The sequence below is a fragment of the Somniosus microcephalus genome, chromosome 10, assembly GCF_052327205.1.
Source record: "Somniosus microcephalus isolate GS21.2 chromosome 10, FLI_Smic_1.0, whole genome shotgun sequence".
NCBI classification, from domain to species: Eukaryota; Metazoa; Chordata; class Chondrichthyes; order Squaliformes; family Somniosidae; genus Somniosus; species Somniosus microcephalus.
Genome location: NC_140996.1, coordinates 122,274,180 through 122,291,249, shown reverse-complemented (window position 1 = coordinate 122,291,249; position 17,070 = coordinate 122,274,180). Strand labels below are relative to the sequence as shown.

General features: G+C 44.2%; 1 protein-coding gene across 1 annotated transcript in view; it reads left to right on the top strand.

The window, feature by feature from the left end:
* The window catches only part of panx1a (pannexin 1a), a 68,231-nt gene that overhangs the window by 20,360 nt on the left and 30,801 nt on the right, over window positions 1-17,070 (top strand). Inside the window, exon 2 of the mRNA XM_085998779.1 lies at window positions 9,285-9,421. Coding sequence (XP_085854905.1) covers window positions 9,285-9,421 — 137 coding nt within the window. The remainder of the gene's footprint in view (window positions 1-9,284; window positions 9,422-17,070) is intronic.

Here is a 17,070-nt window from a genome sequence, read left to right as displayed (position 1 = left end):
CGGTCAGGAAAGGAGACCAGCAACAAAAAGTCACCGCAAGGAAAATACATAAAGGTACACAAGGTGACAAAGAACAGTTCGAACGAACAGAAGTCAGATTCAGACGCCAGCAGTAATGACCTGGGTAGCTTAAGAGTACACAACGTTGGTAAGGATGCAGATCTCCAGACAATTTGGGTTACTCTTCAGGTAGCAGGAGTCGAAGTAAAGATGGAATTGGACACTGGATCGGCATTGACGGTCATGAATAAGAAAGATTACAAAAGGTTATTCCAACATATTCCCCTACGGGCTACGGAGATTATATTGAAAACATACACGGGGCAAAGAGTGTACCCCATCGGAAAGCTAGAGGTAAAAGTGGTCCACAAGGGCAAAGAAAGCCAAGTAATGGACTTATATGTGCTACCTGAAGGAGGTCCACCACTACTGGGACGGGAGTGGATTAGGAAAATGAATATGGACTGGCACTCCTTAAAGGCACTAACGGTAGATTCCGGGGAAACAGATGTCAAACCTAAACAATTGTCCAGAATATTGGATGATGCTAACGAGATGTTCCAGCAGGGACTGGGAACACAGAGGAATTACGGCAAACATCAAGATTGATGAACATGCACACCCAAAATTTTTTAAAGCCAGACCGGTACCCTATGCAATACGACCTGCTGTAGAAGCGGAACTGGAAGCGCTAGAACGTTCACGTGTACTGTCTAAGGTAGATTGGAGTGAGTGGGGTACGCCCATTGTTCCCGTTATGAAACGTCCTTCGAGCAACAAGCCAGGAGAACCAGGGAAGGTTCGCATCTGTGGAGACTTCAAGATCACCGTTAATCCGGTGCTTCACACGGTGCAGTATCCGCTTCCGCGGATTGAGGATATTTTTGCTTCGTTGTCTGGCGGGAAACACTTCACCAAGATAGACCTGGCGCAGGCATACTTGCAGATGGAGGTTGAAGAGTCACGCCAGTACCTCACGATCAACACGCATAGAGGTTTGTACCGGTATAATAGGCTGGTTTTTGGAGTGGCATCGGCTCCAGCAATTTGGCAGAGGGCCATGGAGCAGGTATTACAGGGAATTCCAGGCACACAATGTTACCTGGACGATATTCTGATTACAGGAGATGGTGATGAAGAACACCTCGCAAACTTTGAACTGGTGCTCAACAGACTGAAAGAGTATGGACTTCGAGTTAATTGGCAGAAATGTGAGTTCTTTCAGAAGCGGATCTCGTACTGTGGTCATGTCATTGACCGGGAGGGGCTTCATAAGTCTCCTGACAAGATAGAGGCAGTTGTAAAGGCTCCTGCTCCGGATAATGTCTCAGTTGAGGTCGTTTCTAGGATTGATTAACTATTACCATAAGTTGCTACCGAATCTATCCACGGTACTGCACCCGCTGAACGCTCTTTTACAGAAGGGAGTATCATGGGAATGGAGCGAAAACTGTAAGAAGGCATTTCACAAAAGCAAAGAATTGATCACCTCAGGAAGTGTTGGCTCACTTCAACCCGACACTGCCTATTCGGTTGGCTTGTGATGCTTCTCCATATGGTATTGGGGCAGTACTCTCACACAAGTTGCCAAATGGCACGGAAAGGCCAGTCGCGTTTGCATCCAGATCATTGACCTCCGCTGAGCGCAACTATGCGTAGATCGATAGGGAGGCTCTCAGCCTTGTATGGGGAGTGAAGAAATTTAATCATTACCTGCAGGGCCAAAAATTCACACTTCTGACAGACCATCAGCCGTTGGTATCCATTTTTAACCCTAAGAAGGGTGTTTCGGTGATGACAGCACAGAGACTCCAGAGATGGTCCCTTTTCCTAGGGGCACATCAATATCAAATAGAATTCAAAGGTACAAAGCAGCATGGCAATGCTGATGGGCTGTCGCGCCTGCCACTACCTGAAGAAGAAGAGACGACGAAAGTTGACCCTGTTGAGTTATTTCATTCGACCATCATCGAGTGTTTACCAGTCACCAATGCAAGTATTGAAAGAGAAACCAGGAACGACCCGACACTGTCCCGAGTCTACGAGGTGACAGTGAAGGGATGGCCAACACATGGTGATCCTCTGTTACCGGCATTCTCGGCAAGGCGAGACCAGCTGTCCGTCTGCCATGGTACTTTTGATGTACGGGACAAGAGTGATTATTCCTCCCAAGTTAAGGGAAAGAATTCTAAAGGAACTGCATGAAGGTCATCTGGGGGTAGTTAAGATGAAAAGTCTTGCTAGGGCTTATGTATGGTGGCCGGGTATTGACCAACAGATAGAGGAGTTGACGAAAAGCTGCGCTGGGTGCCAAAAAGTGCAAAATGCACCTCTGATCGCACCACTACACCCATAGGAATGGCCTTCAGCCCCATGGCAACGCGTACATATTGACTTTGCTGGTCCATTCATGGACTCCATGTTCCTAATTGCGGCGGACGCACATTCCAAATGGCCAGAAGTGATCAAGATGAATACCACTACTTCAGAAAAGACAATTGCGGTGTTAAGAACAATATTCACAAGGAACGGATTGCCAGAACAGATCTGTTCGGACAACGGACCACAGTTCGTGTCGGAAGAATTCCAAAAATTCTTAAAGAAGAATGGGGTGAAACATTATACCTCTGCCCCATATCATCCGGCGACAAACGGGTTGGCCGAGAGATTTGTCCAAACATTCAAAAAGGCAATAAAGGCCATGAACGATGATCAGATTCCGCTACAACACAAGGTGGACAATTTCCTAATGGCATATCGAAACGCCGCTCATGCAGTAACTAACAAGTCCTGCCATGATGTTTTATAACAGGAGGTTGCGGTCCAGGTTGGACTTGTTAAAACCAAATGTGCGGAGGGAAGTGGAAAACAAACAGTTCCGGCATATTAATAACAAGACCACTCGCAGTTTCGACGTAGGACAACCAGTGTTGGCAAGGGACTATGGAAACGAAAAATGGCAGTCCGGAACAATTCGGGCCAGACAAGGACCTCTGATGTACACAGTAGATATTGGTAACAATGTGATAAGGCGTCATGCGGATCAACTGGTAGAATCGAGAGCAAGGGTCGAACCCATGGTTGCGACAGAGACAACTGTGGAAGACGTTAATGAACCTGAAGCATCTACCTCGGCAGGGAATGTACCTGATGAGGACGTCCAATACATAGGAAACCAACTAGAGGAGTCACCTCAGCAACAAGAATCAGAGACCACTGAAAGGCGTTATCCAACCCGAATCAGAAGGCCTCCTGAGAGACTGAACCTTTGAACTGTTTAAAGCTGAAGTTATATATGTTATGTTAAATGGGGATATGACTGTTAAGCTAAAAAGGGAGGATTGTGGTGTATGTAACCTGTTCCACCTTAAGAGAACTTAAGCCTGTTCCACCTTAAGAGATGTACTACTTTCTCTGGCTGCTGTATACGTAATACCGGTGGTGACCACCGGTATATAAGTACTGTGTAGTGATATTGCTGTTAGTATAGCCCTGACCTCCAACTAGTAAAGACCTGTTGAAACGTTATTCTTGTAGTCTGTGTCAGTAATTAATCTTACATACATACAACTAGAACACACAGACTTAACAGTGATGGGTAGTTTTAAATAAGTAGTAATCGGTTAAGAGTGTGCGTATTTGAGTAGAGGTCGTGAGACCCGACTATGCTTCACCCAAGCCAGAGAATCTCCTCGGGACCTGGCTATATGTTCTTGTATCTTTTGCAGAAAGATTTTCAGGATGAAGGGGGGTGTAATCCTACTTGCCCTGATAGGACTGAGCATTGGAAAGAGAGGTGACGTGGAGGAATCCCACATCTATGGGTGCTCAGGAGAAAGAGCACTTATAGTAACCGATGGAAGTGGCGAACGGGATGTGGAGGAGCTCGCCGTCTACTTCCACGAGGGGAGGTGGCCAGGGTGGCTGGGGTCCAATTCGACTCAGTACTCCAGCCAGACCGGGTTCACGTACGGGGAGGCCTCCCTCCTGTGCCCCAGGGTACAGGTGGTAGCCACGAGGGTCAGCGTCACCGTAGGGAAACATGTATGTTTAACATGCAAAGGACAGATTCCTTTGGATAGGTGGTGGTGGCTCAGAAAACTGAGCAAGGATATGGGAAACCCCGCAGTCAGGTGGGAAGGGTTGGGGAACAATACCCACCGGACGATTACAGGGACTCACGGGGGATGACGTGTGTGCTGGGACAAGTGGTGGGAACCGGATCAGGGTATTTATGTCTGTATGTGGGGGTCAGAGAAGGTCTGCCTCACAGGCATATCCATCATTTTCCACCGGCAGTGGCAAGACGCCAGGGAGGGGGTGAAGTGGGATTCCAGCCTGAAGGCGTGCGCGGTCCCATACTCCCCGATCCCAGCCAATGCCACTGAACTTGTAACCTCCCCCGAAAGCCCCTGCCCACCCTCCAGGCAGCAAGGACACACGGAGGGGTGCCCCGCCACCACCAAGGGACCAGGGAATGGGCTGGTACTAGTGCCTACGGATCAGGTGCTGTACCAGGGGGTACACTACACGGTAGCCTCCGTGATTTTAAACCTTACTGAGGTACACTTACCGGAGTGGTGCCCCAAAGAGACAGAAAAGCTATACCAGGCCCTGTTAAGAGATGTTTAGGAAATTCTATGAGTTCGATTTCGCCAATGTCGACAAAACCAAACTGTACACCACACCCCATGAGGTTTTTGGGTAATGCGGGGAGGCAAAGAAGGGGAGCATGGAATGATGTTTTTACTGCGTTTAACACTGGGTCCTCTGTCAGCAACAGTTTAGATGACATAGAGTTGTCGACCCAGATAAACAGTTTAAAAACTCAGTTAAAGAAAATCCTAATGGATGAGAACAAAGTAGTGGGCTCGGAGCTACATAAGGACCAGGCCATGACGGTCCATTTAAAAGAAATTATAGCCGAGCTGGAGAAGCACGCAAAGACCGTGAATGCCCTCACAAGAGAGGACAGAAATGCTTCGGATCAGGCTGCGCAGAACGAGGTGTGCGTGCTGTACGGGGCGTGGTTGCTGGGCGAGGGCTGCAGTAACCTGGAGGATTTAAAATGGGGTTTAGTCCCCTCCTGTATCAGCAACAAGCACCTCGCAGCCCTCCATCCATTTGAGAATGCATTAAGCCCGTGCCAACTCCGGCTAGCTTCTGAGGCCTACCCAGTCCCAGTGGATTGTGGACGGTCTAACCACACGATCATGGGTATAGTAGTTAGGATGCCGGTCCTGGGTAGGACAGCCCAACCTGTGCCGGTATACAGGGTAGAGGACATTGGAGTCATTCAAGGGGGTGCACACATCCGTTTCACAGCGGTCCCACCTTATGTCATAAAGTGGGAGCACGCTATGACGGGTACTGACCTCTCGGGTGCCGGAGCCGGGGAGCACACATAATCCTGTGTCCCCAGCACTTGAACGCCTATTCAAAACCACAGTGCGGGTTCAGAGCTGCTGGCGCAAAACCTATAAATTGTACCATGGAAGCAATGGCACAAGGCCATGTTCCCCCACTGGTAGCATATATAGGAGGTGGGACATATTGTGTCGCCACAAGTGCGCCCCACTACCAGCCTGGACAGCATAGCTGGTGTCCGGTAAATGACGGCAGTTTCTGCTTTAAACCCGAGGCAGAAGTTCAAGTGGCCCAGGAATGAATTGTCCCCATTCCTGAACTCTCCACTGTTCACCTCATTTGTAAAAGAGAATTTCACCAACCTGCAGAAGTATGTAGTACATTTCGGCTACGAAATTCCCCCTCTCCCAGAACACCTTACCAAAATACTCAAAGCAGTTATAGTTTCACAGAAACATTTTTACACTCTGGAGCAGAAAACAGTAGAGATGGGGGCTAAGATATTGGACATTGTAGTTCCATCCTAGTGGGACATTTTTGAGAATATAGAGGTCCCTTCGTGGATCAGACTGGCTTCCCACATTCTCGGGGTTTGCCAGTTGGGGATAGTATTGTACCTAGTATGCACTCAGTGCAAGGGAAAGGGTCAAATACTAGAATTCCGAAACCAAAGGACCTGCAAGGAACATTACGTTCAGGTGGAGGGAGATACACCTGTTTGAATTTGTTTGTTCGTATTATTGAGTAAAGATTGTTGTTTTTTTGTTTTGGTTTTTAATAAAGATTTTAAATGTGTTTGTAATAAAGATGATGTGGTGCAGGGGTGTTGAATCCCCACCATGCTTGGCTGTGTGTCAACAACTGTACTTATTCTATGTATGCTTATATACACTACATTTTACAGAATGGGAAATGCATCTGTTGTGGGTATCTTGGATAGGTAATTGCAGGGGAAGATTGACTGGAGGGTCGGAAATTTTGCTCACCTTATCAGGATGATACTTAAAGCCAGTTTAGTATCGACAGGGGGGCGCGTAGGGTTCCCAAAATTCCCACATTCCCCAAAAGCTATGGATAAAGGGACCCTGCGTGGAGAAGTTGCTTAAAAAAAGGGGTACCCAAAGTGGCTTCTGCAACCTCTTGACCGAAAGTACAGGATTTTAAAAGTAAGGGCCTGCAAACAGGCAGGCACCTTTTCAATAGCCTGAAACAAAACTTAAAATGCATGAATCTGTGAAGAGACTTTGTGGAGCCAGACAGCTACAACAAACACAGAATATGCATTTCATTCATCTTGAAACAGATCAAGTTAGAATGTGCCTAAATCGAGGCCATTAGGTTTCTGCATATTTAATTGGTAACAGCTCACCGAAGCCATCAAGTCAGGAAACCCGATTTAAGTTTCATAAATAACAAACGGTCAGGACATTGAAACCATTAAACACGGGGACAACCATTCCAGAAGTCGTTGAAGTAAATGGTTGTAATCATTTTAAACGAGCCCCCCCCAAAAGTTAGACAAAGGACTGATCTGATTTGGCGCTCCGATAAGGAATGAAGGATCGGGTATAATTGTAGGCCTATCAGTAGTGATCGGTAGCGTAGCGCTCTTGCTCTGGCCGCTTATCGTTTGGTTTTCGGCCTACTGCCTCTCGTTCTCATGCCCTGGCCTCGTGGCAGGCTCACTTCTCGCTCCCCGCGCCGCTCAACACCAAGGACGCCCATTACTACACCGAGGGCCCAACGCGGGAGGAGAACGAGACCCGAGTTCAAAACCACACAGGCCGCAAACGAACAGACGAGACGAAGAATACGGTAAACCGAGAAGGACAGTGGAAAGACGCACTGGGGAACAAACGCCTAGTTATAAGCTGGCGTTTGGTGAATAAGTTGGCGTTACATGCATGGACAGTAAAACCCCAATTTAAGAATATGCTGGTGTTCGAAGAATGGGTAGCAAAATCGAGACAAGCGGCCTAGTTTTAAGCTGGTGTTTGTTACATGGACAGTAATAGCCCAGTTGCTGAATAAGCTGGTGTTCGAAACTTGGGTAGGAAAATCATTAAACGGTATAGACCGCCAACCGACCCCCGACCACAGCAATACCATCGGCGACCGCCCGAAGGAGAAGGCCCATCGCGACGAAGTACTCGATGAAGACGTTAATGGAGAAAAAGGGAGGGTGCTTCTCACAAACAACTTCAGCGCCGCGCCCTGTGACCATGTGGCGACGAGATACCCCAAAGAACAGAAAGAGCAAACCTCAAAACCCCACCATCTAAAGCAACAGGTTTTGAATTGGTGAGCATGAATTCCTGGCCCCTCATAGCTTAATCTAGTTAGGTATAGGGGGTGGGATAAGGTTAAGGGGATTTTTAATGTATTTGTTTCCCTCTATGTGCCGTGTGTTCCCCATTCCCATGTAAGTGTATTAATTGTTTATGCCTGTAACTATACCAGTAATTCTCAGTAGTATTGTGTTTTATTCAGCCTTTTAATAAAATTTGGTTTTCTTGCACCAAACCACTGGTCTACTCGCTTTTCTGTATTGCCGGCTGTACCTAAGTCCGGTGTCTAGAACCCAGGGTGTGTGGAGCGATTCGAACCGCTCAGACAGTCAGAGGCAGAGCTGACTGGGCACACGCCACACACCAAACCCCCTACATATGTCAAAATTGCAACCTGATGCTGTCATAATATTTCAGAATAAATCAACTGGCAGATATTCCTTGCTGAAGTTCATTGCCTCTTACGATTTATAAATAATAGCCTGTCAGAAAGGGTGATATGCACTGTCTTAATGCATGTTGATGTGCTACTCTAATATGATGTGAAGGGAACAATTTGAAACTAATTGAGCACGACTAGTTTCACATCACTGAAGAGTACTTCAATTTGGCCAGTTACAGAATGGCATGAAGGGTAACCAAAGACCGGCATATCCTCCCTGCTGATTTGGGGAGTTGTGGTCGTAGGAGATAGTGGAGGCTGGCCAAAAAAAAAGAAATGTAATTTTGAGGGACAGTTCTATTTACTGTACAGATTTTTAAGTGACCCTGACTGCAGAGAGTTGCATGTAGGTATTTCTGTAAATTAGCAGTTCAAAAATAATGCTCACATAATGTTCATATTAAGTTGTCTGCATTGCAGTTAATTCTGGGTTACTGTTCTGTTACGGATGCTTGAGTATTGGTATTGTTTTAAAATAGATATGAAATCATAGAATGATATAGCACAGAAGAAGGCCATTCGGCACATTGTGCCTATGCTGGCTCTTTGAAAGAGCTATCCAATTAGCCTCATTCCCCTGCCCTTTCCCCATAGCTCAGCACATTTTTCCCCTTCCAAGTATTTATCCAATTCCCTTTTGAAAGTTATTACTGAATCTCCTTCCGCCACCCTTGCAGGCAATGCATTCCCAATCATTAACTTGTTGCATTTAAAAAAAAGCTTCCTCATGTCGCCTCTCATTCTTTTGCCAGTTACCTTAAATCTGTGTCCTCTGAAGTTTTATTCCTAATGCAGAATATAATGTAATTAGGGCAAGTGATTTGTCACAGCACGACCTTCCAAGGCAACTTCCCCAGTGAAAGCTCAACATGCATCCGCTGTGCTATGCTGGGGTGCCACTTTAATTCAAATTCTAATTTTAAATAGTGTTGGTAAACTGAACGCTTGTCAACTGTAAGACCAGCAATTACAGTAACCAGTTAGAATTGCCCTTAAACATTAGGTGGTTGGGAACAGGCTGTTGATTTAAATAAGCGTGCTGATCAGGGGAACTACAAGGGTGGATCTGACTCTATATTAGTATCACCTGTAACTACCCATGGTTTTGTCATTTTCTGCATCAAACCACTTGTCTCAGTTATAATTTTCAATTACTTTAAATCATCTCTTTTGTTCTTCCGTAACAGGTACCCAAATTAGTTGCTTTTCCCCGAGTTCTTTTTCTTGGCGGCAAGCAGCTTACGTAGATGCCTACTGTTGGGCCTCGCTACATCGGCCTTTACCAAAGCATGATGCAGAAAGAATACCATTGTGGCTTCATAAGGTAAAAACAGATTCATAAAGTGTTCCTTTTTATTCTATTATTTTTATAATGGTTATTGCGAACAAACTATGTACAATAAATGTTTTGATGAGAAACACTAATGCTATTATTCATGTGGAAAAGGTGCTTTCATTGAGTAAGTGAAATGTGCCCACTAAATATTTGTAGGAAGTGCAGTGGGGCATCAAAATGGCACTTTATTTTATGTTGGATTGCCATATCCTATTCTCAAAGAGGTCTCTGTCTTAATGTTAAACCCAAGATTGAGTTCAAGTGTTAAAAGGTCAAAACTTCTGGTATTGAGTGGGGACATAAGAAAACTCAAGGGTATGAAAAGGCCACTTGACCCATCAAAGCTCACCCCTCTATTACTCGAACTCTCCTACTACTCCTACTCTCACATCCAGCTACATTTTAAACATTCCACGTGACCTCGATATTTCTGACCTTTTCCCCTAGGGAATACCCACTTCTCTGAATGCAAAGGTTAGGAAAACCAGACAGAACACACTTTGCCAAGTCTCTGCGACCGTTTACATTGCCCTGGGATTTCAGGGGCTTTCCTTGGGTTTGTAGTTAGGCCTGCACCTGCAGTAAATGCAGAACCAACAATCGCATTCTAATGAGGCAGGAAGGGTGTTCCTCGTCTCCACTTCATTTTCCTGCTGTAAGTTTCCCATAATATACTGCCTGTCCCTGACAGCCACTGATCAGAGTGACCTTGGAGGTACTGAGACAGGCTGAAGGTCAGAGGTAAGTAACCGTTTAGCATTTTAAACCTCCACCCCTCCACTTCACCACCAGCAAGGATGTTGACAAGTAATTGGGATCTTTAGAAACAATAATCAAGGAAAAAATTAATGGGCATTTGGAGATGTTTAAGCTAATTAAGGAGAGCCAACATGGGTTTGTAAAAGGCAGATCGTGTTTGACTAACCTAATTGAATTTTTTGATGAAGTAACAGCGCATTGATGAAGGGAATGTAATGGCTGTTGTCTACATGGATTTTCAGAAGCCATTTGACAAAGTACCACATAGAAGGCTAGTTAACAAAATTGAGGCTCTTGGAATGGGTGGGTCAGTGGCAGCTTGGATAAGGAATTGTATCTGAATGCACGCAGCATTTGTAACAAGATAGATGAGTCGACGGCACAAATAGAAATAAATGGGTATGATTTGGTAGCCATTACAGAGACTGAATATTCAGGGGTATTTGACATTTTGGAAGGATAGGCAGAAAGGAAAAGGAGGTGGGGTAGCTCTGTTAATAAAAGATGAGATCACTGCAGTGTTGAGGAATGATATTGGCTCGGAAGCTCAAGATGTAGAATCAGTTTGGGTGGAGATAAGAAATAGTAAGGGTAAGAAGTCCCTGGTGGGCATAGTCTATAGGCCCCCTAACAGTAGCTGTACTGTAGGACAGAGTATAAATCAAGAAATAATGCGGGATGTAAGAAAGGTACTGCAATAATCATGGACAATTTTAATCATCATCATAGATTGGACAAATCAAATTGGCAAGGGTAGCCTTGAGAATGAGTTCATAGAGTGTATTTGGGATGGTTTCTTAGAGCAATATGTTGAGGAACAAACCAGGGAGCAGGCTATTTTAGATCTGGTAATGTGCAATGAGACAGGATTAATTAATCTTATAGTAAAGGATCCCCTAGGAAAGAGTGATCATAGCATGGTAGAATTTCAAATTCAGTTTGAGGGTGAGAAACTTGGGTCTGAAACTAGTGTCCTAAACTTAAATAAAGGCAATTACAAGGGTATGAGGACAGAGTTGGCTAAAGTGGACTGGGAAATAGATTAAAGAGTAAGACGGTAGATCAGCAGTGGCAGACATTTAAGGAGATATTTCATAAATCTCAGCAAAGGTATATTCCAATGAGAAAGAAAGGCTCTACGAGAAGGATGCACCATCCAGGCTAACTAAGGAAGTTAAGGATGGTATCAAATTGAAAGAAAAAGCATACAATGTTGTGAGGATTAGTGGTAGGCCAGAGGATTGGGAAATTTTTAGAAACCAGCAAAGGATGACTAAAAAAAATTATAAAGAAAGGAGAAGATAGAGTATGAGAGTAAATTTGCAAATAATATAAAAACAGACAGTAAGAGCTTCTACAGGTGTATATAAAAAGGAAGAGAGTAGCTAAAGTAAACGTTGGTCCCTTAGAGGATGAGACTGGGGAATTAATAATGGAAAATAGAGAAATGGCAGAGACTCGAAACAATTATTTTGGATTGGTCTTCACAGTAGAAGGCACTTAAAACATCCCAATAATAATAATAGATAATCAAGGGGCTATAGGGAGGGAGGAACTTAAAACAATCTCTATCACTAGAGAAAAAGTACGAGGCAAACTAATGGGACTAAAGGCCGATAAGTTCCCTGGACCTGATGGCCTGCATCCTAGGATCTTAAAAGAAGTCGCTGCAGAGATAGTGGATGCATTGGTTGTAATCTACCAAAATTCCCTGGATTCTGGAGAGGTCCCAACGGATTGGAAAACCGCAAATGTAACGCCCATATTCAAGAAAGGAGGGAGCCAGAAAGCAGGAAACTATAGGCCAGTTCGCCTAATATCTGTCATTGGGAAAATGCTGGAATCCATTATTAAGGAGGTAATAGCAGGACATTTAGAAAATCATAAGACAATCAAGCAGAGTCAAAATGGTTTTATGAAAGGGAAATCATGTTTGACAAATTTGCTAGAGTTCTTTGAGGATGTAACAAACAGGGTGGATAAAGGGGAACCAGTGGATGTGGTGTATTTGGATTTCCAGAAGGCATTCGATAAAGTGCCACATAAAAGGTTACTGCACAAGATAAGAGCGCACGGGGTTGGGGGTAATATTTTGGCATGGATAGGGGATTGGCTAACTAACAGAGTCAGGATAATTTTCCAGTTGGCAATCAGTAACTAGTGGGGTGCCACAGGGATCAGTGCTGGGGCCTCAACTATTTACGATCTATATTAATGACTTGGATGAAGGGACCGAGTGTACTGTAGCCAAATTTGCTGATGATACAAAGATAGGTGGGTTAGCAAGTTCTGAGGAAGACAGAGTCTGCAAAGGGATATAGATAGGTTAAATGAGTGGGCAAAAGTTTGGCAGCTGGAGTATAATGTGGGAAAATGTGAGGTTATCCACTTTGGAAGGAAGAATGAAAAAGCAAATTATTATTTAAATTGAGACTACAAAATGCTGCGGTACAAAGGGATCTGGGGGTCCTAATACATGAAACACAAAGTTAGCATGCAGGTACAGCAAGTAATTAGGAAGGCTAATGGAATGTTGGCCTTTATTGCAAGGGGTATGGGGTATAAAAGTAGGGAAGTTTTGATGTAACTTTACAGGGCACTGGTGAGACTGCATCTGGATTACTGGTTGGCAGACAGAAAGCAAAGAGTTGGAATAACCGGCTCTTTTTCCGAGTGGCAGGCAGTGACTAGTGGGGTACCGCAGGGATCGGTCCTTGGACCCCAGCTATTCACAATATATATTAATGATCTGGACGAGGGAACTAGATGTAATATCTCCAAGTTTGCAGATGACACAAAGCTGGGTGAGAGTGTGTGCTGTGAGGAGGATGCCGAGAACCTCCAGTATGATTTGGACAGGTTGGGTGATTGGGCAGAAGCATGGCAGATGCAATATAACGTGGATAAATGCGAGGTTATCCACTTTGGTGTCAAAAACAGGAAGGCAGATTATTATCTGAACGGCAATAGATTGGGAGAAGGGGAAGTACAACGAGACCTGGACGTCCTTGTGCACCAGTTGCTGAAAGTAAGCATGCAGATGCAGCAGGCAGTTAAGAAGGCAAATGGTATGTTGGCCTTCGTAGCGAGAGGGTTTGAGTACAGGAACAAGGATGTCTTGCTGCAGTTGTACAGGGCCTTGGTGAGACCACATCTTGTGTATTGTGTGCAGTTTTGGTCGCCTTATCTGAGGAAGGATGTTCTTGCCATGGAAGGAGTGCAGCGACGATTCACCAGGCTGATACCTGGGATGGCAGGAATGATGTATGAGGAGAGATTGGGTCGATTGGGCTTGTACTCGCTGGAGTTTAGAAGAATGAGAGGAGATCTCATCGAAACTTATAAAATTCTAACAGGACTAGACAGACTAGATGCTGGAAGGATGTTCCCGATGGTCGGGGAGTCCAGAACCAGGGATCACAGTCTAAGGATAAGGGGTAAGCCATTTAGGACAGAGATGAGGAGGAATTTCTTCACCCAGAGAGTGGTGAACCTGTGGAATCTCTGCCAAAGAAGGCAGTAGAGGCCAATTCATTAAATATATTCAAGAAGGAGTTGGATATATTTCTTAAAAGGGATCAAGGGATATGGAGAGAAGGCAGGAACAGGGGACTGAATTTGGATGATCAGCCATGATCTCATTGAATGGCGGAGCAGGCTCGAGGGGCCGAATGGCCTACTCCTGCTCCTATCTTCTATGTTTCTACGTGTACAGTTTTGGTCTCCATATTTAAGGAAGGATATACTTGCATTGGAGGCAGTGCAGAAAAGGTTCACTAGGTTGATTCCTGGGATGAAGGGGTTGACGTATAACGAAAGGTTGAGCAGGTTGGGCCTATACTCATTGGAGTTTAGAAGAATGAGAGGTGATCTTATTGAAACATATAAGATTCTGAGGGGGATTGACAGGGTGGTTGCTGAGAGGATGTTTCCCCTAGTGGGGGTATCTAGAGTTAGGGGGCATAGTTTCAGAATAAGGGTCGCCCATTTAAGAAGGAGATGAGGAATTTTTTCTTCTCAGAGGGTCGTGAATCTTTGGAATTCTCTACCCCAGAGAGCTATGGAGGCGGAGTCATTGAATATATTCAAGGCAGAGATTGACAGACACTTGAACTACAAGGGAGTCAAGGGGTATGGGGAGAGAGCAGGAAAGTGGTGTTGAGGCCAAGATTGGATCATCCATGATCTTATTGAATGGCGGAGCAGGCTCGAGGGGCCGATTGGCCTACTCCTGCTCCTGTTTCTTATGATACAAAGTATTTGTTTAATTATTCCTTATTCCCCATTATAATTTTCTCCTGTCTCTGCCTGTAAGTGATCCACGTTTACTTCTGCTAATCTCCTTCCTTTTTACATACCTATCGAAGCTTTTACAATCTGTTTTTATGCCTCTTGCTAGTTTAATCTCATTCTCTTTTCTCTCATCAATTTCTTGGTCATCTTTTGCTGAATTCTAAAATCCTCGCAATCCTCAGGCTTACTACTCTTTTTGGCAACATTATAAGCCTCTTCCTTTAATCTAATACTATCTTTAACTTCTTTTGTTGGCCGCAGTTGGACCATTTTTCTTGTGGGCTTTTATTCCTTAAGGGAATGTATATTTGTCGTGAATTAAAAAAAAAAAAATGTTTGCCATTGCTTATCTACTGTCATACTGTACCTTTTAATCTAGTTTCCCACCCTAGATGCTAATGAGCGGAATTTTGAACGTTTTTTGGATACCGCGGGCGCAATTTTTGTCTGGCCGAAACGTAAATACGCTTACGACCGTTTTGGAATCGTAAGCTTTCTTTTGATGTAACGCACGTGTAGGTACGCTCTATAACTTTCGAGTGCATAGCCGGACAGACAGACAGACAGCCAGATCGATCCGTTTATATAGATAGATAGATAGATATTCAAGAAGGAGTTGGATATATTTCTTAAGGCTAAAGGGATCAAGGGATATGGGGAGAAGGCAGGGACCGGGTACTGAATTTGGATGATCAGCCATGATCTCATTGAATGGCGGAGCAGGCTCGAGGGGCCGAATGGCCTACTCCTGCTCCTATCTTCTATGGATGCCCGTACTATCAAGTGGATGGAAGTAATTGGCATTGGCGTCCATCTGCACCTGAAGTGGGCTGGCCCAAATACGTAAAAGAAATCCTGCCCCTGTTAATAGCGCCTCCATGCCCCCCTCCAGCTTCCCTTTGAGGAAGCAGCTGATCGAGTTGAATTGGAGGAAGCATCTTCATTTTGGAGCTGGAGCAGATAAAGGACTGAAAATTGTTCATTTTATTCTGGCAGTCCTCTAACACCTGTCTGTTTTCAAATTCAGCCTTAAACTGACATTCTGTGAGGGCTACACAATGAGTAAGGAAATTAATTAAGAAGCTCTAAAACTGCACCAACAATACAGTCTCAGTACAGCACTATCTGGTTTAATAGCAGAGGCCATCACATCTTGAACTATTCGTTTTTACACCACTATGACAAAGCTCAATCAAAATAAAAACCATCACATTTCAATCAATTTTAGCTGTTGAAATTGATGGTGCTCACTAAAGTAACAGTACAAACCATGAATGAACAAGATTTTGACATCTTGAAATAGTTGCTTCATTTATATTGTAACACGAATGTTCATCTGTAGCTGACATGGTGGACTTGCAATGGAGTTTTCAAACAGATGCTCTAGAAACTGACCCCCTCCATGATACCAACGCTTTGAACAAATCTTCTTTTGTTGACAAATGTGAAGCCTCAGCTGGGTTCTTCAACTTAATATATCAGCAATGTTCCCTCTAATTTTTTTCATGTGCGGTCCCTTTAAATTTGCTGCGCAGCTGCACCCGCGGTATTTCTTCCAGCGGCCGGAGCTGGTGAGCAACCTGCGTGGGGCCACGCACCTTAGGAGAAACACTGCATATCAGTAATACATAGTTCTGAGGATCACAGTATGTGATTGGCAAAATTAACCCTTATCAGTTTATGTTGCAAAATAACAGGTAGCAATTGTATTCCTGTTTAAGTCTGTGTCGTGGATGACAATGTAAAAACATACAAAATTCTTTGATCAAGTAACTATTTAACTGTTATATATAACAGATCTGTATTTGTCCGAAGCATGCTGATTCTGTCCCGAGTTCAGCTTTAGTAAGTTGTCTGGAGTCTTCTCTCCTGCTTCATCTATTTTCTCCATCGAGCTTCAAGCTTACAACTGTTTAAGCATATGCAGGATGTTATTACATTTCTTAAATATCTCATCTAACTTGTATTACTGAGCTAACTAATTCAAAATACTGTTTCACATAAATGTCACAACCATTGGACTATTCTCTGAACTATACCTATTCACAGACTTCTTCCTTCTTCTCCTGACTACTAACAACAAAAGCAGGTCTTTGCCAGCTCTTTGTTAGAGCAATACAGAACGAAGCCTACTGCCTTGCTGTCCCCATAGTCCTGTGTATTTATCTGCTTCAACTATTTACCTACTCTTCCTCTAAAGGATGCAGTGTTCTTTGTCTCAAGTATTCCCTGTGGCAAAACATTCCATGCAGCATTCTGTGTAAAGAAGTTCTTCTCTCTCTTCCTCACTTACTCCTCTTTTTGATACCTTGCTTATCAAGGTTAAAACATGACCCTGATAGCCTGACCCATCAGTCACTTCATGAAAATTAAACAAATATCTGATCAAATAACTTTATTTCTTGTAGTTCTTCATTCCTGCCTAATTTAGATTAGCGCTTTATTAGCCTATGTCTTCCAGCTAGGTTTACGCCCAGTGGTGTGTTGAGAAGAGTACCTGACCCCATGTTTATTTGCAAGGTCACCAACATGTGCATAATGGAGGTGAGCTCTGGGTGAAAAATTCCCATCATTGGCATCTCATT